Here is a 27,916-nt window from a genome sequence, read left to right on the forward strand (position 1 = left end):
ACTACAGGACCTCACAGCATCTGATGATTTTAGTGTAAAAAGCTTTTTGGGCTCAGTGTTGGAAGGAAACAATCCCCACACACTCCCTGAAGAGTGAGAATGGCCCCCCTCTAACCAGGGCTTCTAAAGAACAGTGATGTGCAAACACAGTTGTGCCAGTGCTCATCTTGCCCTTTTTTTTCCATTCTGTGATCCTTGATGGTTGTACAGACCATTCAAATAGTCCATCATTAGATGCAAACATAGACTGTTAAACTTCCATATGAGACAAGGAAACAGCATGAATAACTTCTTTCCCCTCCTCCCCTCTTCCCATATCCCACCACTAATGCCTGCTGGGTGGAGCAAGGGCATAAATAAACTGGTTTTGATTAATATAAAAGCTGTAGAGATAAAATCAGGAGACAAAACCCTCTTCATAGTATACATGGAAAGCAAACAGGCTTCCTGGTTTTTTTTATGATTTCCAATGGATAATAAAACACATTCAAGCACTCAAATAAATATGTCCTTCTTAAATGCAATAGTTTTTAATTTTTGGTACAAGAGACTGAGATCCCAATCTGCCTATATACAAACAGCACAGAATTACAAAAAGAAAGTTTATCTAAGTCAAATTTCTTAATTTTTATTAAATTCAAAAATTGCAGGAAAAAAAATCACAAGTTTCTAAGTACAAATAAAAACAAATCAGCTAAAATAAAATGGTTGTCAAGTTAAAATCCACTTTCCATAATTTTCCCTTCCTTGCTATTGCCCACAGTATCATCTGAACTCCTAGAAGTGCTTTAGAAATTCATTTTATCTTACCAATAGGATAGTAAACTGTAAGTTTACTATTTTAAAAAGCGAACTGTTTAGGCACAAGGTGGCAGAAGACATAAGCACAAATATCAACCATGCTTTCCTTAATTTTTCAGTAGAAATCCAGGTGTGCTACAGGCCTGCATGGCATTGAATTCAGAATGTCAGAGCTTATTCAGTGAAATAAGGGCTTTTTTTTGGTGTGTGTTAACAGTTTGTTGTGTCTTTTTTTCTCCCATAAAACAGAGAGAATCTGTTTAAGTCAGTGGTATACTTTAGTGTTCAGTGCCAGTTTTGGCTAGAAGAGTGGCAAAGGTGACAAAATGGGTTCCAGCACCAGAGAATGCGAAGTAGAGAAGCTGTAGTGTGCAAAAGACTGGTTCATACTTGTGTTGTCAGTGTAACTAATAGTCTGGTGACCACCTGCTAAGGCAGCATGACAAGCAGTCACATGCTATTTGAAGATATCAGCTGGGCCAGGTCATCAGCTGCTCTCCCAACAGAGCAGTGACCAAGGTGAACAACTAATGTCTGCTGCTCTTCCCACTACACCTAAAGAACTGTCAAACAGAAAATTAAATCATAACAAAATTAACACAAGTGTTGTTCCATATTCCAGATTCTACCTTTTACCCATCACTTGATACTTGCCATTCTAATAACAGGTGCAGTTCCACTGTCATTCATAAATACAAAATTTTATTTGCACTTCATTAGTTTAGAAAGACCACAATGTTTTTCAATACCACAACATTCAGGACACACCAAGTTATTCAAATATGTATCTACTGATTTACCACAGCTAAACTAAACAGTGCATTTAATAAAAGATATACCAAAGATATAATTCACAAGTTCATTATCAGACAAAATCCTAACACAGTATTTGCTTGATGGGAATAATTTCCACCATTAGGAAAGAAAATAGTTTTACCATAGGTTCCCTTCCCCCATCCCTACAGATGTTCAGACAAAAATACACATATATATTCCTTAACACAGGAAAATGTATCATAATTTTTTTCTCAAGAATTTGTCTAGGACAGCAGCATTGCTTTTTTTATACCTTCTTTTAGAGCTTGATATATCTCCATTCTTTTATTGAAACCTAATGATTCTTGTAACCAAATTTATGTTTACGCAGAAAATTATATATGTTTTTTCAAAGTGCAATCTTAGATCTGCACCAGGTGTGATGTCTCGGTACACAAAGAAAGGTGCAGCATTAAACAAAATAAATAAAAGACTGCCAAAAATTAAACTTAGCTTTTCAATAAATCCAGTCAGCAGAGGATGCTACAGCCAAAAATGTTTTCACTACATTAAAAGGAAACATAATGCTGATTATGGAAGCTTTGTACATAAAGTCCTCTGTTTTTAAAAAATTTGTCTTTAAAATAGTTAGCAAAGCACCATATACTTATCTTCATACCAGAAGAGCTTCTACCTGCCTGTTTATAATAACAAAGAACTATTACAACATTTATGTCAAGAATAGGTATAGATTTAATTTCTCCTCCTCCTCAACTGGATGTGTGACAAACCCCGACCGACTGTACAGTATTTATAACACTGGGGCAATGAACGAAACATCATTGTGAGGGAGAGGGGTAATAATTAAATGTTATAGTTGAATCCTACATAGGATTGCATATTTGCATATTTACAAGTTAGTGTGTAGCTCTGACTCGAATAACAAAGTGCAACGAGAAACTGCCAAATGATTGTAGTGCAGAGTAGTACAGATACTTTCTTTACCCTCCTGCTCATATTTTTCACTCTGGAGGAAGTAAAAAGTCAACAGCAACGGACATGTGGCCTTGGAGGAGGCAGTTCTGGTGGGATTTCTGGCTCTGGTTGCAGGGACAGGATACTGTTGGACAACTCATTTCTTATAACATCCAGTGGCATCTTAAAGAAAAGAAAAATCACCTGTAAACAGTCATCTGCGTAGAAAGAACTCATTTCAAGAGCTCACTGACAGCGAAAGCCTCAATTTCAGGGTCTTTTGGGTCTTATTAGTGAAATGCAGTGATCAGCAGTGTGTGAGCTGCATCATGCCCACTATGTATTATCCAAAAATTTCACCTGACAATGTGTACTCGCTCTCTGTCCACCCAAGCATGTGCAGTCATTATTTAAACATTGACCATTTGGGTGACCAGAGGAATACTACAACTTGAGTATTTTACCTTTTTCAGAATGTCATCAACAAGTTTTAGAAATATTTCATCCACATTAAAGTTATCCTTGGCACTTGCTTCACAGAACCGCATCCCAGTTATTTGCTGTGCAAACTGATGGGAGAAAAAATAAAATAACTCCATGAAGATATGTGCAAACAGTGACACATCACAAATATATCCTCCTCATAAAACCTTAAAAAAACCCCAAACATGCAACTTTCCCCAAATCTTAGATGGAAGTCTAATCCTATTAATAATCCTGAATCTGCATGGTAGAAAAAATATTGCAACATATAGTTAATTTTTGCTTAAAATAGGTTTATTGGAAAAGTACTCTGCATTTTTCCAGACTTAATTCATGTATTCAGTTGACACATATTGCTGCAGACTGCCAAAAAGGAAGAACTTCTCAGAACAGCTAATCTCAACTTTATTATTCAAGATATAGAAAAGGGAAGTACAGATGCAAGACCTGAAAAAGTTTGGAATAAGCCTTCACTTCCAAATGTTTGTGTACACCCATACTGACAATAATTCTGGTCAAGACAGTGTTGAGTATCACACTACAACAAACATATTCTTTTGCCAGCTTCCTTAACACTTACGGGGTTGCAAGAGAACAAAAGGAACGTGAAAACAAAGGTGAGCCAATAATCAAAGCAGGGCTGTTGCCTGTCCAAAAATAGTACTGAGAAGCAAACATCTGAAAGAAGGCCCACAAAGATTTTCTGACTAGAGTTCTCCATTTTTGCTTCAAATCTTCACTACGCCTCCTTTCAGAGCTCAGAAAGAAGTATCCCCTAGACTACTGGTACAGTGGAAGCTGACTTGTAGCTTACTCTTTTTTTAGACCAAAGACACACTACTCCAGGATGAACACTTACAACTGCACATCACCACATGGATTTTGAGAGACCACCACCACCACTCTCAATATGGTCCCTGCATCCAGCAGTCTGAACAAGAGTAGCCACAGACCATCATCAGCAATGCCACAACAGCTTTGCCTCTAGACCTGTCCTTACCTTCTCTCCCTGCTGCCGAGAAATCTCTCGATCAACTTCACAGTCCAGTTTATTTCCAACTAATAGAAGCTCTGCATCTTCTGAAGCATACTGCAATTAAAACATTTCTAATTAACTACACCTAGAAACATAAGATTTTGTAATGCAAACACAATACAAAAAAAGGGCAATTCCACTACCACACTGACATAGTTTATAGGTAAGTGTTCTTCCCAAACATTATTTCAAAAATTTTCAATTTTTAAATTTCATTTTTAAAACGTGACTTGAGAACTAGCTGCTCCAGTTTATCTAAGAATGAACACAATGACCTTATTTCACAGACAGGAAACAAACCCCCCTCCCCCCCACTGCAAAGGTAAATGAGCAATGTTACAGATTTTCACTGACACTTCTAACTGGGACAATTCTAGTTCAAGAAAGCAGGAATGGACAACCATTTTGCAAGCAAAACACATCAATGTTAAATCCTGGCTAAAAGTAATCAGTGCAAACTATCTGACAGTAGTTTATTAATCCTAAACCCATGCTGTAAATTTCTCTGAGGGGAAAAAATCCTTGTTAAAAAAAGCATATAAAAAGAAAATACTTAACGCATACCTTATCAATCATTTTCATCCATTTTGGTAAATCGTCAAATGTTTCCTTCTTGGTGATATCATACACCAAAATAATTCCCTTGGCACTTCTGTAATAAGCTGAGGTAATGCTGTTGAATCTCTCCTGACCTGCTGTGTCCCTAAGAAGCAGCAGCAAACAGTGGCACAAATATTTCACCAATTTGCAAAGTAGAGAATAACTTTGTTTACATTTTAATAACAACACTCCCACATTAATTAGAGACACTACATTTCCTTCCATATGTGTGAATTTCAGGAAAAAAAATGGAGCAGTACTTTCAATCATAAAACATTTTCATATTAAAACTATTTATCCCATACTAACTTCACCATGAAAGGCCGCCAAACATTTCTACATGTGTCTGAGAGTGAAGCTATCCAATGAAAATGTACCAGGAGATAAAGCTGGTTTTGTGTTCTTGGGGTTTGTTGTGTGTTTTGTGGACTTTTGGCTGGGTTTTTTAACAGCCCTGAAAAAATGAAAAAATAGACCAAAAAATGGATACATGCTTATTAAACACATCCACATACCCAACCATAAAATGAGCAATGCACTGATCAGTATCATTTGAGTTTTCAGACTCTTTTTGGAGTCTGAATTCAGCAATTCAGACATGGTTCTAAAACTACTGCAAAACCTCCTGGCACAGAAGTGAATTGCTCACAAGAGTGAGCAATCACCAAGTGGTACAACTTTTGCACTAGAGACCTGGCTTACACATTTATATCTACTTATCTGAGGTGTGCAAGTAACATCCCTATGCTCACTGTCAGCACTGCAGGTATTTCAGACAGGGTGCATTCACACTGGAGAATAATTTCCAGCAACAACACTAAGTCACCCACACTAGCTATGGCTTCTGTTCCAAAGTAGATGAGACAGAAGAGTTGTTTTTTACTGAACCATGAAAACTTCTGAACTGCTTTTAATCACATCATCAAGCCTTCCTAGGGAGGATTTTTGGCAGTTATACTAAAAAAATAGCTGGTGCATATCCTAAGTCTTAAAATGTGACTGGCATCTCAATTCGAAAGTAGGTTATATGGTGCTCCAAAGTGATCAAGCATTTGCTGCTTGAGTTCAGTCCCCAAAGCCAATGGATAATTTTGCAATTTCAAAGTTAGAACAAGTCAAAAGATGGATCAAAATTAAGAGTAGAGGGAGGAAAATTGTGTGCATGTGTGCTGGGACTCAAAACTTCAAAATTAATCCTCTTTAACAGTCACATTTTAAACAAAAGGAGGAGGAGAATGAATTTGGGAATGAGATTAACAATGGAGACCTGAAACACTTGTTACAAAAAAAAAAGGTCATGTTCACAAAATGCCACATTGATTGTCCTGAAGATTTAAGGTCTATGCACAAGCAGTAGAATATACTAGCACAAACCGATCTTACTTTGCCTAAAATCTTTAGGAATTTCAAACGAGTTTCAAAGTGAAGTATTTAACTTGCTCCTGAAATTGCCACAAGTGTACTTGATAGCAACAAATATTTGCTAGTGATTTTACAAAGTAAAGCAGAGTCCACTAGAAAAAGATTTGCAATCTCTGCTTCATAGCCTGTAGGAAAATAATGACTTATACTTCACTGCAAGCCAATGACACTGCAGCACAGGGTAGAGAAGAACAAATTCCTATTGCATCCATTTTTGGTTTATTTTTATTCAAATCCCACTCTCAGAACTTCAGAATTAAATTCATATAAACCTCTGGGACCCTACAGAAAATGAAAATAGGTAGTCTGTTTCAATAAGGTCAAGCACCAGTAGTATCGCAGACCAGTTTTAGATGGTTAATTGGTTGTTTTATTTTCACTAATGAGGCATTTTTTGTAAAGCAATACAAGTTCTGGCAGCTGAAATTATATATATATATATATAATATTACACAGAGCAAGTAACTCCACATTCTTTCCCATTACTTCTTTGTTATGGTCAGATTCATTTTTTGGAAGGTCCTTTGGATGTTCAGTCTGTTAAAAATTAATAATTTTAGTATGAACCGTTGATTTTCCACATATGGATAACATTGCTCTAGTGCTTAAGAACAGAACTCAGAATTATGACCTCACAGAGAAGCCTGTGTCATCTGTTGCTAATCCAGCCTACTGATGAAGTGTATTAGGGGTGGGGGACCTAAAATTCCATCTTTCTGAGCACAAATAACCATACGGCAGGTGGAAGGGCATATCTCATGTGGGAGAATACACCAATTCTATTTTGGTTCAGAGCAGTGGGAAAACTTGCTTTTTGGTTTTGTCAGATTGATTTGCAGGCCAGTCTTTTCCCTTTTTTCTGTGCCCCTAGTGGAAAAGAGAAATAAAGAGGGTATTTCAGAGTCACCTGTCTGTGCCTTCAAGTGAGTGCTAAGGACCTTTAGCAACTCCATCGCAGGGTACCAGATCACTGAGCAGATACATTATAAAATCACTAATGTCCCACTACCCTCCCTGCAGGCAGTCAGCAGTGCACTAGATAAGCAGGCCATGAAGAGAACTATGCAACATTACAAAACTCTCCCACTCCAGCTATCTCCAACCCCACACTTCCCCAGCCCTGCTGAGTGCTCTGTCTCCAAGTCCACCTGGTACTATCAGCTTCTCCTCTCTCCAAAACACCCTCAGGCTCTTTAAAAGTTTACAGCATTCCTAGGCTGCTCCACCCTGTGCTCCTGTTTGTATAGGTCCTTCACCCAAATGTGACAACCTGAAGTCTGGCTTGCTGGCTGTTTGGGACACACACGTGCTGTGGCCAGTTCAGAACACCCATGGACAGCCTGGCTGCCCACTACCTATAATAAATGGCCAGATGACCACTGACTGTCACCTGGTCATGCCAATTCCAGTGGATTATGGCTGACCTTCTTCGCCTTGCTTGAAGTCACTGACTCCCCACACTCCACCTCTCCTCCTGCAGCAGGTGGAAATGAAACCAGTCAGCAGGTGTCTGATTGTGAGCATGATATTCTAACCCTTATTTCCTTTGAAAAGTGGAAGAAAATAAGCTGAATTTGTTTCTATGCTGAATGTCTCTAACATTAATCTCATGTTGTATTATTCTTCAAACTGTAAGGTGAAAGCTAGTTGGAAAACTATTTCTGCAATAAGTAAGTTTAAAATGCAACCCCAGGCTACCTAAGTAAACTGCAGTTTGAGTGTCAAGTTGATCTTTAGCATGGAAAATCTTTTCTTCTACTAGGTGCCATCATATTTTTCATGAAAACATGTTGCAAATTCTTCCAGTGCTGAGGAAACAATGACCACCCCTAATGCAGAGCTAACATAAAGCACATCCAACTTCAAATGCCTTCTTCTAATGTGCAGGGCTGGAGCAATTATTCTTGCTAGTATAGCAATATATATATTTTCATGGATGTATCGTGCTCCTGCAGTTGGAGTATTTTAGTAAGGATAGCTATTGAAGCACTAGTGGAAAGCTGGAAGAAGAGATGACCACTGTTTAACACTCATGACTTTCATGAGTGATACTAAGTGCTAGTAGTTCTTTATTTGCTCTGGTCAGAATCAACACAACAGCAGAAGGGCATTCAATTTAATTCCAATTAAATTAAACTCAACTCCAGAAGTTCAAATAAGTTACTACAACTTAAACAAGCACTTGGCATAACTGAAAAAAAAACCCCATCAGATTACTTTTTTTTTAATGCTAAAAGCAGTTTTCTTCTTGATTTTTTTTCCAAGAAAGTTTTCTAAATGAAAAGCATTGGTCTTTCTCATCTGTAATCAGAAACATACAGTGTATGACTCCTCAACCAGCTATAATCTGCAATTAGAGAATCCAACGGCTTGACTGTTTTTTGCTTGCCAAACAGAAACTACACATCACTCCAAAAATACAAACATACAACAAACAAAAGCAAATTAAAAAATCACAAGAAGCCCATTTTCAACTGTTGACTTGTCATGTTCTATGGCAGACTGTATAAAACACAATACAAATACAGTTAATCTTAATTAAAATATCTTTGGATAATTTCTCTTTTACATAAATGTTCTCTGTGTCTATCCAAACCAGTTGAAACAAACACATGAACAGACTCAAAACTGTCTCTGGCTCTCTAGTTAAATTTATTTGCTATGAGTGGTGGTGTAAAGTGGCAATAGAAGTGAATATGTTTTGAAACTTACATAAAAACTTAACACTAATTTAACACTTTCACATGCTCTATGCTTCTATGGAACCCACAGGCAGTATTTTAAAAAATGCTTTAAGGTAATTTTAGGGGTTAATTCTACTTGTCAAACAGATTTTTTTTCATCCCATAAACGATAAATATATTTAAGATCTTTTATTATATAACTAATTTATTTCAGAGGTACTGAACCAAAGAAACAACATTCTTATATATTCTAGAACAGGTACTTCCCAAGACAACTGTCTCTTAGAAAACAGAGCAGGCAGAATGTGAATTTTGAATGAGAATGCACTGGCTTTAAACACCTTCAGAAGCAAATGAAGCTTGTTTTGTTCCCAGGTCGCTGGCTACCTTGAGCATTAAACCTGTAGAGGTATCAGAGAGCTCCCTTGGCTAGGGAGGAACTGGGTGCAGTGCAGGGCAGCCCTGCTTCCCACAGCCAGCTCCTTCTTTTCAGAGGGAAAGCTGGGAGTCACTGTGTCAGCTGCTTGTGTCAGCAACTACCCAGATTACTCAGCTGAGAGGGCACAGTCACACAACTTCCTGTCCTGCTTCAAAGCATCACTGAGGGGTTCCTATTATTTGATCCAGTTTTCCAGCTTTGAAGAAGCACTGATTCACAGATGCTTGGATTTACCTGGACACTTACACTATCCAGTAGTTCTGGTTACTCTACCTCATGACTTGAGCTGCATACAGGTATTCCTTCTCACAGGACACAGGAGCTTGTGTCAGCCTAGAACTGCAAGGCAGAAGCTGATTTACTGAATCCTAACACTTCTGGCAACCCAAGGGGCACTACTAACTGTTCCAGGTGGCACAGAAAAGATGGGTAATACCCTGTGTCCTACCCTGTGACAGTGAAGCTCTATCATTGCATAATCTAAAGAGTAGAAGGTTGTTTTCTGACTGGAAGTCGGGGAAATAGGGGAAGCAGGGACCAGACAGGAAGCTAGAGGTGAGAGCAGATGCCTCTGTGATCCTCAGGGCACAGTTCCCATTACAAAAGGAACACAGGAGACAAGTCCGTTTGTATTCTACTCTCAGGTCAAGTGACCACAAAAACATGGAAGCGAACTTTTTAGAAACCATTCTTGTTTGACTCTAGAAGTAGAATAATCAGACTACCTAAAAAAAAAAAAAGCAAATTTTTTTGCTTTGAAATGTAACTTTTGCCATTTTAAGAGAAAAGATAAGTGTAAACTTCAGAAATTATCTGTTCACTGAACAAAACAGGTCTTTCTGTAGTAAAGTTACTGCAATCAATGTATATAACACTACCAGGAGCCTGTAACACTACCAGGAACTATGAGGCAGCCTAAATTCTGTCACTGTGTAGGTATGAAAGGAGACTGACGTGTGATCAGCCATGCAATTGAAGTCTGCAGTTTGAAACTTCCAACTTGAAACTTGGTAAACTGCCTTCCTCTTCAATCCAACAACTGGAGGTACAAGAAGGAGCTGAGGGTGTTTAGCCTGGAGGAGGCTCAGGGGAGAGACCTTGTCACTCACTACAACTCCGTGAAAGGTGGCTGTAGCCGGAGCAGGGGGGGCTGGTCTCTTCTCCCAAGTAACAGGGAACAGGACAAGAGGAAACAGCCTCGAGTTCCACTAGGGGAGGTTTAGATTGGCTGTTAGGAATAAAAATCTCTTCTCCAAAAGGACTGACAAGCACTGGAACAGGCTGCCCAGGGCAAGGGTTGTGTCACCTTAACAGACACGCAGACGTGACCCTTGGGGACAGGGTTTAGTGGTGGACTTAGCAGCACTGGGTTAATGGTTGGACTCACTGATCTTAAGGGTCTTTTTAAACCTAAATGATTCTGTGATAATAAGAGGCCCAAAAACACGCACAACAGAATTCAGAATTAATTAGCAAAAGTCATGCTTATCTAATTGCTTTTCTAAAAAAACTGGAAGCATGCCAAGGCAGTTTTAAAGATTAAGAACAACATTTTAACAGCCACTGTTGGAGAGAAAGTGACACTTAGGAGCAGGATGTCATGTTCATGCATTTTACCATATTTTAAAATATTATCTCTTTACATTGTGTTTTCCTTGCCACTTTAGTAAGGCTTCCCATAGGAGTAATTATCACATCTTAACAACCTATCAACTTTTAAATTCAATTTTTAAAGTGTCCTATATCCTACTAGCATATTCTCAATATGTGGAAAATAATGGTTTAAACATCTCTTTTCCAAAAATTTTCACTCCTATAATATATTTATTCAACATGAGAATTTTTTTTTGTAAGCTTAGTACATTTCACAGTAGGAATGCATATTAGATATACATTAGCATCTCCACATCAGGACTTTTTGTTACCTCTGTCAGCTCCAGCAGACCCTGGCTAACAATTGCTGGCTCAACTGCCAGTCTTGTGGTCATAGGTTTCCAAACAGGGACAGATGAATGAAGACATGCCACTAACATTCAAGTGTTAGGTGACGGATGAGACCAAAGATGAGCAGCAGTTAACTCAGAGGGAAGCAAGACAGACACATGGTGTGACAGACAGAATTGATGGTGACCTGCCAAGAGGAGTTAGTAAACTGAATTCACTGCATCCGTATAATTAAGAATGAAAAACTACCAGAATATCCCAAAAGTGTAATAAAAAGCATATTTAGAGCTTTGCCCCCCTCTACGGCTTGTTAGCAGCTTAAACAGTTTAACTAAAATGGTAATTATGCATCACACACTGTTAATAAACCAAAGCTAAGCTTCTACATAGTAGTATGTAAGATTAATGTACAGAACATAGCTGGTTTATTCTCTCATAATTATGTTTATGTATTGTACTACTCTGTAAAACAAAGGGGTGTTTAGCTCAATAACACTTAAGCAATAAAACCAGTATTAATCACTAACATGGAGAACCTTTACCAGAAATCATGTAGCCCACTGCAGAAAGGAGGAGTTCAGCTCAGACATTGAGCTTTCTGTAGTAGGACATCAGTACCAGTAAAGGTATAGTCTTATTTGCATGGGATTGCTTTATTTTTCCATGCCGTTTAGAATGGATATGATTTATTTCAGTCCTGAATGCCCTTCACTTTGAAGTTATTTAAAAACAGTGTCAAACAAACAGCACTGCCTATACCACGTTTCAGAAAAACAGTTTAGAAAATACTTCACAGTTGCTTTATAATTGCTGTTACAATGAAGGTCAGTTTTAATCAGTCCGGAAAAATAAAGAAAACAAAATATACTTTCTCTAGTGTCTATTTAACACAGTCAACTTTTGTTGTTTGTGGAACTCCTGTTTCTTATGTAGGTGATGTCATTCTTCCAGGAAAAGGGGCTCAAGGCCTCTGTGATGCATTAATATTTCAGTAATTACATTCATGCCCTACTTCTAAATTTATCTCTCCTTCTCCTCCTTTTACCCTCAAAAAAATCTAAGAGCTATTTGGTTTGGTTTAAGTCTTGTGGGAATGGAGGAGAGAAGTAATAGGGTAAGAGCTAAACCAGCTTATAACAGTTAATAGTAGTATTAGACAAGCATATTAATTCATGCTAGAACATAAAAATTAAAACATACTGCTGGTTGCACGTTTGTTTTACTTACCAGATTTGTAATCTAATTTTCTTTCCTCTTAGCTCTACTGTTTTGATTTTAAAATCAACACCTATAAATAAAATACAGTAAACAGAAAAGGAGGAATAAGAAGCAAAAGTAATGAGGGTGCAATTATTCTTTTTTGATACTTTTTTTTTTTTAGATCAACTTGTAACAGTCTGAACAAGCAGGAGGGTTTGCACCACTACGGTCAACTCAGGAACACCACGGGGATTTGACAACCACTAAACAACCTGTGAGCCATCCAATTTGGCAGCATCACAACATAAACCTTCCCCTTTGTGCAAAATTTCCAGCAGCAGGTAAACCCAGCACAACAGTAAAACAGGCACAGTATGATTGTTTCTCTCTTATTCACCTCGACTGTCAAGGACAAGCCTGTTCTACTTCCAACTGGCACAGATGCCCTGGAGGCACGGAGCAGAACCAATCCCTCCACATCAGTTTTGCTGTTTGTGAAGCAGGAACAATATAGGTCTGGCTTCCAGGATGGATGCTTAGCATCTGTAAAGTGCTGTAGGTAAAGTGCTGGAATTGAGGCTGGTTTATGAAGAAGTTTGTCAAGACTGTCATTATTAAGTCCTGCAAATATTTATTAGCAAACTTCTTATATTCAAAGAGGGTATTTGACTTTTAATATTTAGTTTATACCTGATTGGTACCTTTATTCATAATCTCAAAACTCCAGGCACATTCTGAATGCAAGCTAAATATCAAAGACAGAACCATAAAGACTTTGTTATACAGAAAGATTTAACTTTTATAAAAAAAAATAATGCTGGCTAGCAACACATAAGACATACTGTGGTCAAACAATACCTAGACACAAAAGATTACCACCTTAACTACAAAAATGTATCAGAGAATAAATGTCCTAGAATATCATAGATTTGCAGATTGTGAACCTGTTCATTTTAGGATACATTTGTAAGAAAATTTTTGCTTCAGTTCATCCTTCTACACATCCTCCCTCCTAACAGAGCTAAATCAAAAAGGGAGAAATAAAAAGACATGAAACCAGGTTCAGACTCGTACACTTAAAACTCACACAGAAGTGTAGAAGGATAATGTGTTGGAAACACTTTTGCCATTTCAAATGCAATTGTAAACTAAGAACAGGGATGAAACCAAAGAGGAAAAATGGTTTTTATTTTCTCTAACAAAACCAACACATTTTCCCAAGGACTACCCTTGGTAAAAGCTGAGTGTCCCTGCTGATATTAAGAATTGAGACTGAATTTAAACTTTAACAGAAGGGACTGAACTTGGCCATTATGTCCATATTTTTAGTTTGCAGAGCAGGTGGACATTTTTCAGCCCGATTAAATAAATGGAAGGATCACTGGCCTTCATTCTTCTAAACAAATATCCCCTCTAACAGCCTGCAGTTGCACATTGCATATTGATAAAAGTAATGGTCATCACACCATGACATTTGTCCTCATTCTCCATGTCCTTAATAGCTTCTAGCACACCAAATCACCAGTTCTTGGAGAGATATTCAGGACATGATGCCCGTACTTCACTTACAAACATGTATCTCTTTCAAACCCCAGGAGGTAATGTGTTAAACTGATTTGTACTAAACAGTCAAAACCTTTAATGGCAATTTTCAAGCATTCATATGCAAATTGATAAAAATATTCAAATGATTAAAATTTCAAATAATTTATTAATCCTAACTCCAAGAAATCTTTTTGTACACTTCTGAAAAGTGACTTACTGCAAAGGCAGAAGAGAAATTATCCAGCTATGTTCTAGTATCCAAGGTGTGTGAAATGAGAATTCTTGTAATTCTATGCTAATAATATTATTTTTAAAGAAACACATCCATTACTACTGTTATAAGCCTTTTCTCTATAAAAATGCATTTAAATTATAAAATGCAATTGTCTTAATAGTCACAACTTTGTCTACAAGACAGAACTTTACTTAACTGTAATTGCTTGCCTCATACCTCTCCTGTCCTCAAGAAAGTTTGAATATAACTGCCCAGACATCTCAATCCCAATTCCCAATCCTGCCATTCTGTCACACAGAACATACTATATGATCTGCCATTCATTTGATGTTAAAAGAGTCTAAAATCATCTCTGAGCCCAAGCTGAGTGTTAAAACCACCACAGGAATTTCATGTAAGTTTCAACAACTACAAAACAAAAATATTTTTATTTTTATAGAAGTGGTTTATACAAACCACTGCTGTCTTATACAAACCAAAAAACCAAAAGGATTTTGTTATGTTTTTAAAAATGAAAATAATTAACTATGGAGAGAAAATTCAACTGTTGTAATAAACCACATTTTCAAATGGGACTTCCTGGAACTAGAAGGTCCAATATATTAATAAAATGAAGTAGAAAAAAGACTGCATATTAAAGAGATTGTTTCAAAATAAATAATATGTCAACAGTATTCTTAGTTTAATGGCAGATTTTTAAATTGGTCATCTTGAAGTCATACCATTAAATATTTCCCTACTGTGAAATTTTGCAAGGAACGATACAAACAAGTAACACTTTTGGAAAAGCAGACAGAATCTTCTATAGAATTGTTTGAATCATTTAACACTTAGACAGAGTGCCAGAACTCTTCAAAGGTTGCTCAATTACATTTTTATAATTAGTAATGCTCTGCAAGCATCAACACAATACCAAAAGCTTCATGTCTGCCAATACTGAAGGAAAAAAATCTGGCAGCTTTCCTTTTGCACACGAAGAAACAAATTCTTAAGCCTGTCAGGTTTCATTAGCCTGTTTCACCATAGACTGCCAAAGCCAGTGCTTCGAGTTTACATACAAATTAGTAATTCAATTAAAACAACAACACAATAATTTGTTTTCCCCTTCAATTTCAAATATTGCACTGAGTTAAGAAAAAGGTCAATGAAAGAAATTATTTAGCTTGACATATGTTAATGGAAATACCTAAATGAAAAGTTTTGCTGTCCATACAATTACTCTGGCATGGTTTTATATATAGTTCAATAAAACAGAAGAATCAGAAATTACTCTTGAGGACTACGTTAAATCTGAATAACAAATCTTATAAAAAGGATTTTAAAAAGCTCTCTTTAGCTGCTACAATACCAGCAAACTACCAGTGGTTTGCATACTACCTAGCTTCCATTTAAAGGCTGCTGGCTAATTGTCGGTGAATAACAAAATATACACATGCCAGGAAATCTGACAAGTGCCTGTGCTTATGACCATACTGAAGCATGCCATTTGCCAGGTCACAGTGATGAAAGGCTTATTAAAATCTTAAAAAAAGGCTTATTAAAATCTAAAAAAGCTTATTAAAATCTCCCCTCCCATTAAAAAGTCAGCCTTGTCCCTATATACCAGGGACAACCTTGCATATACCAGGGCAACAGGCAATCAGCAATTTTCTAAAATTATTACACTCAGACAACAAGTAAATTCAAACTAATATCTCTTTTTTTTATGGATTTTACAGATTAAAATTGTATGCGTTTTGGATGTCACATTTTGACCCCCATTTTTCACTGGGAAGGCCTTTTTCAGGAGTCCAAACAAATATCCCACAAAAATTAATGAAAAAGGCACAAAAATACAGATCTCAGTCTCTGGATTGGGTTTCTGATTTTGCAATTATTTAAGCATTTGAAGGTAAATTAATTAAGCTTGCCCTACAACTTAAAACTGCAAAGGAGCATTCCTCCTCTCCCCACAGGCTAGATACATGTAAAACATGGCATTAAGGGCAGCAACACTAACCTGGTGTGTGTAACCTAAGTTAAGGATTTTCAACATTTTATTTAATGTGCACCATGGGTGTTAGTAGCATGTGAACTTTGGATGAAAAATTGACTTTGTGCAAAGAACATCTATTACAACATAGGCTCAACTGAAGCTATGCCTCCTCTAGTAAAAACAAAGGGCTACCAGGACAGAAGGGTTTAAAAGTACATTAAACATACAGCCAAACAACCTGTCTGCACTCTTTAAAAACTAAACAGCTTTAAAAGAAAGAGAATAGAGACTCAAAATAGAAGCATACTAATGAAGGTCTAGATAAGGGTAAGTCACTGAGGATGATATCTCTTGTCAATGAACCAAACTTGAGACTGTTTCAAACTTGAGACTGAAATCCTACAAAAATGAAGCCCAGCCCAGAACTGACTACAGTACAATAATTTTTCACCCCAAACAGAACTAGAGCTTATCTGCCAAAGCACAAATTGAAATACACACTGGGTGCAGCTGCTCTCTTTAAAGCTAAAAGTATTTGTTTAGAAATAAAATAGTAAAGAAACTTCTTACTATGCATTTTATGTTTAAATTTGCAATCTTTAACTTCCTTTCATGAGAGACAGAAAAAGAAAATGGATACAGTTTTGCTTAATGCACACAGAGTGACCTTTCAGTGGACAAGACTTCCTGGTAACAAAGTTAATGGAAGAGCTGGGAAAACAGATGCAAATAGAGCACAAAAAACCCCTCTAACTAAAATCAATTCCAATAGATTCAATTTTCAGAGGCCTATTAGTGATTTGCATCAAAGTAATTCAATCAGTGAAAGATAATCAGACCATGCTTAAAGAAACACAATCAGTTTAAAAATTCAGAGGTTATATACCAATTAACCCTTAAAACAGACATGTAATTTGAAGACTATCACAGGTTATTGAATCTGGACATCTGATGCCACTATGCAAAAAAAAAAAATTCTTACTTATGCTACATTTGGTAACTGAGATCACATGAGTTTTGAGGTAAAAATCATCTTTATTACAAAATATCCTGGTTTGTAACTCAAAAAATAGTTACACCTATCCCAAAACTGCCAAAGTCAATGAAAAGATGCTCAAGAGTGTGCCTTTTGAATTCCATTGTCCTGCTTCAGCGGGGAAGCAATCAACAACAAAAGGCACATAGGGAGGGCAGGAAAAGATTACAGAAACTGTTACAAGGAAAAAATACCCTAAACCATTTTGTCTTATTTTAATTGAACTCTAGGGCAAGCAGTTAGCTTTTAAAACACACGAAAGTGGAAATGACTCTTTCAAAATGCATGTTACAAATTAAAAAATTTCAAAGAAGAGATCTGGAATCATGTAGTGCTAAGTCAGATATAAGTATGTTTGGGGATTATTTTAGAGGCAGGTAAAGTACGTTGTCCACAGAGCTTCAAACGTGTAATTCTAGAACGATTAACATGCAGACATTTGAGACTGCTTGCCTAAAATAAAAGTGCACCCATACCTCAGCTGGCAACTGGGCTACACACTAGAACGAAACAGATATCAATTTTCTTTTTTTTCTGTGTAATATACATGCTGTGAGTAAATGTTGAAGGTGTAGTCAAGTGATTTTTTTTTTGAATGTCCAATATACAGCTTCTATAACATTTCAGATGCTTGGTACTGCCCAATTCAGCGAGAAAGGAGGAAATGATAATTTCTTTACATTCTTGTGGACAATAAAATCATAAGGCCTTTCAGAAATTCTAGGCTTTTGACACTATTTAGGATACTAAGTTCAAAGCATGTAACAAAATGCTGGCAAACACAATAAGGTGGAAGAGGAAATTGGAAGGATTAAGTCTCTCTGTGGCTTCATGAACAAGACTTCTTTTCAAACTTCTGTTTGCAAAGCAGAAAAATACACTGAGCTACTGGTCAACAACTACCTGACTTGAAGGGAAAACTGAATGGAAAAAGAGAGGTTATTTCATGAGCAACACTACCCAGAGTTTTAGAAGGTGGAACCTATAAGCAGCTTGTTTTGGGTATTGAGTTTCCCTCTCCTTGGGATATCAGCAGAAATAAGCAGTAAAAGTGTTGCTAACCAACTTCAGGAGTCCCTGAGAATCATACGGCTCTATTTCCTTTTTTTTCTTTGCTAATGACACGCTCAGCTGTTCACAGCAGAGACTGAGTCTGACAGCTGCATTCCAGTCTCCTTGCAAACCTAACTCCCCCTCTGACACCATTCAAGTGGCCTCTTCACTCTGCCTGTTGTTTTATTTGTGTATTCTCATATATGTCCTGGCTAGGGACTACAAGGCTATCTGTCAGTCCTGTAGTGTTGACATAACCCAGTGCCTGAATATTTCTACCAGGTGGAGTTACCATCTAGTTTACAAATAAAAAAAACAAAGTTCAACTTGAAATTTACTCTTTCTTGTAACCCCTTGTTAATTAAAAACCCCATACCTCCACAAAACCCTATTCCTAAACCCTAATAATTTATATTATCTACCTACCTTTTCCTGTTTTAAATTACAGTTTTGTTCACTTATGAGGATTCAAATGATTATGCATAGCAAACCATTGCTGACTATACCAAATGCTGTAAAATACACTTAGTTGGCACATCTGGGGCAAACAACAACTGGCCAGGTGTTTTCACTTGCTGGAGTCTCTATGTTGTCCATTACAAGTGACTACACTGCTCCTACAGGTAAAAGGCAGCTTCCAGGGGACACAGGCTTCTGTCATAATTTGCACCTCCAAAGACAAACAAGGAGGTTCATACATGCTCCCTAATTATCTTAAGGCTTTCTGTAAGACAAAACTGCTTTTCTCTGTGAGTTTCCAGCGTCCTGCTCCTCTCTGTCTGTTTATAGTTTGGCAGGAGACTGCAGCACGCCATTAATAAAGTATTGGTATGGTTTATTTACACTATTCTGCACTAGTCAAAAAGCCAATACATAAAACCAGATGTATTAACATCCTGGATATGCAAAAGTAAGAACAGTCAATTCTCACAGAGTTACTAATCCCTCATCAAAACTTCCTTACATTTTTTAATATAACAGCATAAATTTCTCACTTTAAGAGCTATTTCTTGATTAAAGCAAGAACATCTTACTGTTACTTTGTCACGATGTGGTAAACTAAGAAACATCTATTTCTACTCTTTCTCCCCTCTCCCACACCAAGAAAGCTTTCAGTGATGTCTTATTGAAAGGGGGGGGGAAAATTAGTTTAGAGAAAAATTAAAATGAATTATACTTGTCAGAGAGCTCACAGGCACACACAAATATATCAAAGAAAGGAATGTTTACTTCGTTGACTCAGGATGATTTTCTGAAAATGTTTTATAGGTTGTTCTTCACCTCAGATTATATGAAATTACTAAATTTATTTTTAAGCCATATTTTTGATTTCCTGAAAAAAACCCCATCAAATTGTTAGCAAGCCACATACTATGCTTACAGTGTCTGTGAGAATACTGATTAGATAACTAAAAAGATTGAGGAGTAACTTAGCTGGCAGTTCTGAAAAATGACAGATATCTCAAAAGTGAGTAGTCTGATATTTTAGTGAAAAAATCATTATGTTATATGATAAGCTTATGGGAATGAAACTGAACATTTATGTCATTAGCTCCCATTTTTTAAGGATAAAGAGAATGAATACAGGTTTGAATTGTGACAGAAACCCTAAACATATGTATACATACATATAAAAAGGTATATATGTATATATTTGTATTTCATATATAAATGCCTATATACTAAAGACAGATGTTGCCTTACTTAAGAAATTCTGATAGAAGACAAAGCTAAAGTTTTCACTATTGCTATTGTTTATTTGATGGACACTAGGAATCTTGCATGGACATGGGTATTTTAAAAATAAATAGTAGGAAAAATAGCAATTGGAAGGGAAAGCTATGGATCTCTATAAATCTCAGGAGTTTCTGAGTGCCATACCATTTCACATGAAGGTGAAACAAGGTCAAAGAGCATTTCCGTGAAGTAAAAGGAGTCTTGTAGCATAAGGCATTTACATGCCACTGATCTGGATCCCTCAGGCCCAGAAGAGATCACAGGTCACTAAATTCCTATCTTGATCCACAACAACCCTGCCCATTACAAACTCCACTATTATTTTGCTTGTAAACAAGGACAGAAGGAAGCTTCAGTGTTTACTACACGTGACACTTTGCTTTCCTATGAACAGCTCCTAAAACAGCCAGCAATGCACAAGGCACACACACTGCACTGGTATTATCCAGGGCAAGGCCTCTTTCCTGGGATGACTTTAGACCTGGTGGAAAAGAGCTGAAAGACAAGACAAGGTCTCAAGAGACTTCACATACTGAGCCAGCATGTAAAAGAAAAGCTGAGGAGTCCAACTTGATTTGAGAGACCAGGACAATCAGCATCCTAAGAGGTGAGTCAGTGCAGGGCCCCACCTTTGGGAGAGCAGGAACCTCAGGCTCAGAGAATAAAACCCAGAGAGAAGTGTAATGTCTGCAGAAGAATTAGATTGACAGGAAATACTGCTGAGTACAGGAATTCTGTAGATCTGTCATGGAAGAAAAACAGCAGGGAGACTGGGAATGAATGAAGAATTGGTGGATTAGAACCAGGAGACTGAGCAGCAGCTGGACAGATGCTGGGAAGAGAACAGAGTCTGTTGAATATTTAATAAAGGGACTCTGATGAAAAAGAATCTCTTTAAAAATATTTATATTAAAATAAAAATGTAACATCATGACTATGGAGATCTGAATAAGGATGTATTTCTTCTAGGATAAGAACTAGCTGAGGTGGGATAAAGGGGTGGAAGAAGCAGAGGCAAACACTGTTTCTTCACGCCCACGCTTGAATCTTCTTACAGATGTGGCAATGAGTATTTATCCACTACCCTTGGAAAGATCATTCTTCTTCACATCATATTTGGTGCATATTTTTTTTAAATTGTCAATTCTGGAAAACCTTCAAGTGATAGCTTTGGATTCTGCTCCTGTTTGAATAATGCAGGCAACAAACAATAAATTAAGACAAAATTTTACTTTAAAAAAAGAAGTGTAGATTTGTGTTTGTTGACAAAGCTAATATGATCCCAATATTACCCCTGAAGAAGTTAGTATCCCATTATAAAAAGACAGGAGATTTGACACTGGCATGGAGTGAGTGATTTTACCTTCTTCAAAAATCAGTAAATATTTGAGCATATTGGGTATTCTCAGTGCTATGTAAATAGCAGATTTAAGGAGACACAATATTCCATGCAACTAATATAATGCCCAAAATAAATACATCAAAAGAATTTTAGATCAACAGCACATTGTGCGCTGTTATGAATAATGTGCTGAAATCTGCCAAGCTATTTTTGAACACTTTCAAAGAAGTTCCATATCTGAGCTGAGACTGAAGACATGTTGATGTGTTTTCATTACAGATTTTTCTTTACCAATTGGGCAATGCAGTCTTCTTAAATTAGCATTTAAATACTGTATCTTTCTTAATTGAATCCAAACCTTCCCTTTTCTGCAGAAATGCTCCACTGTTCAATAACATGGCACCATTATCAGCACTTAGGGGCAGAAGACAGAAAAAGTCTTTGGACATTCGCAATTCTGCCACTATTGGAGGAAATCCTCTGAGTAGCCTCTGCTTTCATACAAAATCTTAAGGTGCTAAATGTTGTTCTTTTGGTCCTATATATCCACAGGTTTTAGTATACAAGTATGAAAGTAAGGCTGAGACCATAAATACCAAGATAAGGAAGTAAATATGTATTCTAGCATTCTATTTTAACTACAGCTTTGCTAATGTAAGGTACATACAACAAAATGCAGTTTTTTGTTTGGTTACATGGCCTTTTCAAATTGAATCTCAAGGTATCTTCTGTTTATGTAACTGGATCAGTCACATCATTTTCACTGATGTCTCAAAACACATTCTCCACTTGCAAATTCTTGAAAACCACTGCAGTTAAGTGGTGGCAAAGGAAGAGCTTTATGATTTCAACTGTGTATTAGAGGCTGAACTCAGGTTGTTTTGGAGTGTGGGTTATTTTCAATCTATATGAAATGTAAATAGCAGAGGTTATTTTTTCTTACTTGTTAGTGAAAAAAAAATCAGAGTGTGTGCTGACTGAAAAGCTCCTTCATTTAGCAGTCAAAAGATCTGGGGGAATCTCAACAGCTCTCAAGTTTAGTCTGAGGACCTTGAAAGAATGCCATTACTATCAAGTCCTTCTACATGTATTTTGGCACAAGTTGATTTCCCTATGCTGCTTTATGTTGGCACATTTTGTACAACAAACATTACGTAACCTTCTGTCTAGCAGCATATCACTACTTATTTCCTGTTTCTTCCCTAAAATAAGGAAGCTTCTCTGCTTAAATCACTGTCTCAGTTATTTAGGAAATCAGTTTTGTTGAAAAGGCACCAGCCTGGAAGTCTGGACCGGGATCTAGACCACCTCCCCTCACTTCCCAAGATTCACAGCAGGAAACTAACACCAGTTACAGAGAGCAGCCCAGACCTGACTGAACCCTTAATGGGGGTCAACCTAAAGAAGATGCAGGAAAGTTAAAAATCAATGTCTAGACCTAGAGAATTTATAAAGAATACATTCCTCTATTAATTGTACTTTAGTTGTACCATAAATTCAATTAATCTGTTCATCTAGACAAGACATCAACATTTCTTCATTACAACACATCCCTTGAGTACTAATGCCTCTGAAACTGTCTTTCTAACTTCTATTCTAAAAGGTTAAGTTGCCAACTTCAAACCAAAAAACGTATCAACATAACAGTGCTAATCCGCACTACCAGATCTGGACTTCTAGCCTAGGAAAGAATTAAATAACTAGTAAAAAACACACTAAAACAAAAGTATTAGTAACTGTGCATCATTTTGTTTACAGGAAGATAATTTCAGATAGTAATAACTCAGCTTCTAAAAGGCAATACAATCACTTTTCATCAGATGCCTAAATTCCCTCACATTCCAAGCTACAATTAAGCTAAGCATACATATTTTCCAGTGACACAGACTTTAACAATCACCTTGCTGCAATACTCAAGAGTTCAACTCCAAGGATAGGACTCTAATAACAACGCAGAATAACTAGCTTGTTTTCCTCCCTTTACACACTTGTGTATTAAAAGACAGCAGGCATTAAATTACCTCAGAGATGCACAGATGACTAAATCATGAATAAGACAGTACACTACAGAACTAGGAGCTTGCTCTCTAGGTAGCTGCATAAAAAGCCAAACACGCAGTGTTCTCGAGAAACAAAACATTAACCTCGGATCTAACATCAGAGGGGGGTTCTTCGCGAAGCCATAGCAGCCATCTGGAGTTAATCTGACTGCGGTCTGGAAGAGTACTTGAGTAATACACTGGAAGAGTACATAAAATACACACTGCAACTTTTCAGCTCCTGAAATACTTCTGTCTCCTTTCACGCAACCTCTAAGACTTAAGCACAAAAGCCTGCTTCATCAACCATGCCCAATTTTTTCTTTAAACTGTTTGCCGTTAGCAAGGCTGAAACAGGAGGGCTCAGAACTCTCAAAGGTAACTAGGACATCTACGATCTTTTCAAGAAGAGCTGTTGTAGTCTGGCACCAACCAAGCCCCTGACCCTCCCACGGCCGAGGAACCCACCCGGGGACACCCAACCCGGCTGCCCTGGGCAGGAAGGGGACCGTGACCACGGCGCGCCCCGGAGCGGGGCAGGGTCTGGGAGGGAATGCCCGGCAGGCGGGGAGCGGGCCCGCACTCGGGGAAAGGCGGGACAGGGGCCGGGGAAGGGCGGCCGCCGCACCGACCCCGCGTTCCCACGGCCGGGCCCATGAGCACCGGGGGGAGGAGCGCCCCCTTCCCCGGGACGGGACGGGACGCGCTCCCTTACCCACGGTGGACTTGCAGGCCTCGCAGAAGGTGTCGTCGGTGAATCGCTCCATAAGGCTGGTCTTGCCCACCCCCCGCGACCCGATGATGATCACCTGCAGCTTGAAATCGGCCGGGCGCGGCGGCTGCTTCCTGCGGCGGGACTGCCCCCCCGAGAGCGCCGGCGACCCCGCCGCCGAGCCCGCCCCGAGGTCCAGCCCGCCGCCCCCCGCCCTGCGCTGCGGCAGCCCCGAGCCCGGCTCCATCAGCGATGCATGCGGCGGCGCCGCGCTCCCTCCCCGCCCTCCCCGCCACCGGCGCCGACCACTGCGAGGCACGGGGAGGAGGGGGCAGCGAGGACGAGACGCGGCCGCCGCCCGGCCCTGCCCGAGGGGAACGGGAACAGCCACAGGAACTGGAACTGCGCCGCCGCCGCCGGGAGCGGCGCGCCCAGGCCCGCGCCCGCCCGCGCAGCGCCCTCTGCCGCGCCGGAGCCGCGGCCGGGCTGAGCCGCAGCCGGGCTGAGCCGCCGGGCCGGGGTCGGGAGCTCCCGCCCGTCCTGCCGCGGCCCGGCCGCGCCGCTGAGCGCCCCGAGAGCGGCTTGGGAAGTGTGGCCCAGGGAGTCAGCCTTGCCCCGGCCCCTCCTGGGGTGACCCGCAGCCAGATCTTGCTTCGAGCTCCCAGTGGGAGCTGCCTCTGCCGCGACGGCGAGGTCTCCGTCCTCTTTGGGGGATTGGAGCATTGCTCTTACGAGGAAAGGCTGAGGGAGTTGGGCTTGTTTAGCCTCAAGAAAAGAGGACTGAGAGGGTGTATATAAATATCTAGGGAGGAGTCCCAAGAAGATAGGCTCTTCTCCGTGGTGCCGAGAAAAAGGACAAGAGGCAGTGAGGGAAGCAGATGCACAGAAAGTTCCACTTGAACATAAGGAAGAACTTTTTCACTGTGCAATGACTGTGCGCTGGAACAGGTTGCCCAGAGGGATGTGGAGTCTCCCTCCGTGGAAATAATCAGGAGCCCTCCGGACACAATCCTGTGCGCGGTGCTCTAGGATGACCCTGCTTGAGCAGGGGGGTTGGGTCAGATGACCCACTGTGGACCTTCCCAACATGACCTGTTCTATAATTGTCGATTTTGTGATTGTCTAATTTTGTCTCACCTAAATTTACCTTCAGGTGGTCAAGCAGAACTCAGCCCTGGGTAGACTCCCTATGTGTGGTAGCACACATGGGTCTGGGGTCATCCTGGGCACTGGTGTTTTCATAACAACCACCTGTGCCAGCTCAGCTGTTCAAATTCCAAGCAAAGGAAATTCTGGCTGTAGAGGAAGTAGTGTAATACATCATATGAGGGACAAATGATAGGGATGAGTGTTGCTCATTGTAGTTTTTGAGGAAATTTCTATCTCTCCAAGCTCTGAGGACCTAGAGTTCAGAGAATACAGATTTTCCAGATGCAGGTGGCAGCAAAGGGGGCGTAATCATAAAATGTCTTGAGTTGGAAGGGACCTTCAAGATCATTTAATTCCAGTCACACTGCTATGGGCAGGAACAACTTTCACTAGCCCAGGTTGCTCAGAGCTCCATCAAACTTGGCCTTGAACACTTGCAGGGCTGAGGCATCCACATCTTCTCTTCCAGAAATAGGAGGGATTAATAGTCTTAAAATAATCTGAAATCTACATGTAGGATAAAGTGTTACGAACATGAGAGGCATAGACAGTCAAAGCTGGTGGAGATGTGAGAACATTCGGTCCCATTTCCTAGATTCTCGCTACCATTTCTAAGCTAAGAAAATTTGTCAAGGGAATGTAAAACTGGGGGTACGTTTAGGAAACCATTGCGATGCAGGAATGATTTTCTCAACAGCTAATTTTCTTGACCAAGTGAGGCTATTTGTATAGTGAGGCTAAGTTTCCAAGAATAGCAAACAAACAAAAATAGAAAAAACAAACACAAACTCCCAAGTAAGAAAATTTAAAAAAACCCCTGAACTGAGAACTAGAACCAATTTAACATTTTTCTTAATTGCCACTAATTTTCATTACAAGAAAAACTGGCAGTTCTTCAAGCAAGTAGAATGGTCTAAACCTTAAAGCAAACAAACAAAAACCATATCAATCCCAACACTTCTTGTGCATTACACTCACCCCACTCTCTCCTTAATGATTATATGTAATGCTATAATTAGGTATTTGAAGGGGCAATTCATCACTGCGAGTGAATTAATCTAGCAAGTACAGCATCATAACAAGATAACCGTTTTGGTTTTAGTTGGGTTTTTTATCCCTTAGGTCCACCCTCTAGAATTATAATGTTCTTCCAAATCGCTAACTCTAATAGATCCCCAGGACTCCTCTGTTCCTCCTAAAGGGTGCAGGCCAGTAGGTGTGTTACAGACTGTTCCTGCACATTCATTATTGGTCATTAGAGTAGCCTCACTTCCAGTTGTTATTTTGTGTGCTACCAATTCACTTTCAAACAAGATAACTCAAGCAAATCTATGCTGACCCCCTTATTCCTGTACCTGCACACAAATATTCAGCAACATTAATACTTTCAGTCCTTCATTAAATGAACTGAGCTGTGAATACCAGGCTTTAATTGCATAGCCTTGAGTGGTTTGCAGAGTTTGTTCAGCATAAGAGCTTTGTCCTGATTAGTCCACAGCTGCAGAGAACCCACAAACATGAAGTGTATTCCTTTGTGCCTCCAGGCTGTTGCCAGCCATTACCACTCTTCCTTTTTATCTCTTTGGCTACTTGGTGGGGTCATCTCAGTAAGCATGCATGAATTTTTTATGTCACCTACTTCCTGGAATCCAGACCTTTCCTTCAGCATCTGTCACCATTCACTATGTAACTGCTCTTAGTTTTATAAAGAGATTTATATTGGTGTGGTTCAGACATTTTCCCTAAATGACAGCCTGTATATATGAGCTATTAAGTGTATGTGCATCAGTAGACTCTTACTAACATATATACATAAGAATATACCAATATTACTATGTAAAAAGTTTTGGTGATGCTGTACAATTTTTATGGACATCCTGGCCTGCACTTCAACTCATTTATAAACACAAATAAAAGATGAACATAGGGAAAAAAAACTAAATCAAAAACTAGCTCAAAAAACAGAGAAAGAGATGGGATTTTGATTTCCTTGTAATTGTTTGGTGAAAAATAATCGATGTGCTAGTAGGTAGTGTAGTCTGAGTTGCAATGTTTTCATTATAAATTAAATTGGTATTGGGCAGCAGAAAAAGGGTTGGAGCAGAACTCACAGGATTGCTATAGCAGCAGGGATGAAATAGAAAACCAGCTTCTATCCTACTGAAAAGCAAAGAAACAAAAAGGAATAAAAGTCCCCAAACCTCTCATTTGATTAATAAGCATATGTATGGAAAAAAGGGCTATTTTAATACATGATTCAGCTGTGCTCTTAGGGCAAAGTGTAGCTAAAATTTCCATCCCTCCTCTGCATCCTTGTCACTCTTAGGGCAGCCAATACGTGTTTATGTTTAGAAATATGAAGGGAGGCTTGGTTCAATGTGGGGAGCTGCTTGGAGATGTCACTTTGTGTCTGTATATTGAATTTCCACTATACAGCCTTTAGTATATGTCCCCTATATGTCATCTGTCATGCCCCAGGCCTATACTCTTTCTTTTTATGCAGGTTGTTTTTGCCTTCTGCTACATCTTGTGCTTTTCTAGATTTGATCCAGGTGGAATTTATTTCAAGAGAATTATTTAAAAGAAAATACATGAAGTATTCCTTTGGAGAGAGGGGAGGCAGAACAGCTGGATAGATCAGCTTCCCTGGCTGTCAAACCCGATGTCTCTAAGCTTAAAGGATATTGATGGAATATTGACTGCCTGGTCACTGTTCCAGTGGAAGGAAACTTGCTACTCAATTGACTACAACA

General features: G+C 38.9%; 1 protein-coding gene across 1 annotated transcript; it reads right to left on the bottom strand.

Moving 5' to 3' along the window:
* Positions 1-602: 602 nt before the first annotated feature.
* RAB12 (RAB12, member RAS oncogene family) lies at positions 603-24,399 on the bottom strand. The gene is made up of 6 exons (XM_030971380.1): positions 24,018-24,399; positions 12,368-12,428; positions 4,616-4,754; positions 4,016-4,105; positions 2,997-3,101; positions 603-2,715 (listed from the first exon to the last, which is right to left on the bottom strand). The coding sequence occupies exons 1-6, from the start codon at positions 24,259-24,261 to the stop codon at positions 2,602-2,604; spliced, it is 753 nt and encodes a 250-aa protein (XP_030827240.1). The 5' UTR covers positions 24,262-24,399; the 3' UTR covers positions 603-2,601.
* Between the last annotated feature and the right edge of the window lie 3,517 nt (positions 24,400-27,916).

Source organism: Camarhynchus parvulus, chromosome 2 (assembly GCF_901933205.1).
Source record: "Camarhynchus parvulus chromosome 2, STF_HiC, whole genome shotgun sequence".
In the NCBI taxonomy this organism is placed as follows: domain Eukaryota; kingdom Metazoa; phylum Chordata; class Aves; order Passeriformes; family Thraupidae; genus Camarhynchus; species Camarhynchus parvulus.

Coding starts and splice junctions, on each gene's coding strand:
- RAB12 (XM_030971380.1), bottom strand. CDS start 24,261: ATGGAGCCGGGCTCGGGGCTGCCGCAGCGCAGGGCGGGGGGCGGCGGG. Junction 12,429..24,017: donor GGCCTGCAAGTCCACCGTGG/GTAAGGGAGCGC, acceptor TTTTATTTATAG/GTGTTGATTTTAAAATCAAA. Junction 2,716..2,996: donor TTGATGACATTCTGAAAAAG/GTAAAATACTCA, acceptor CTTTTCTTTAAG/ATGCCACTGGATGTTATAAG.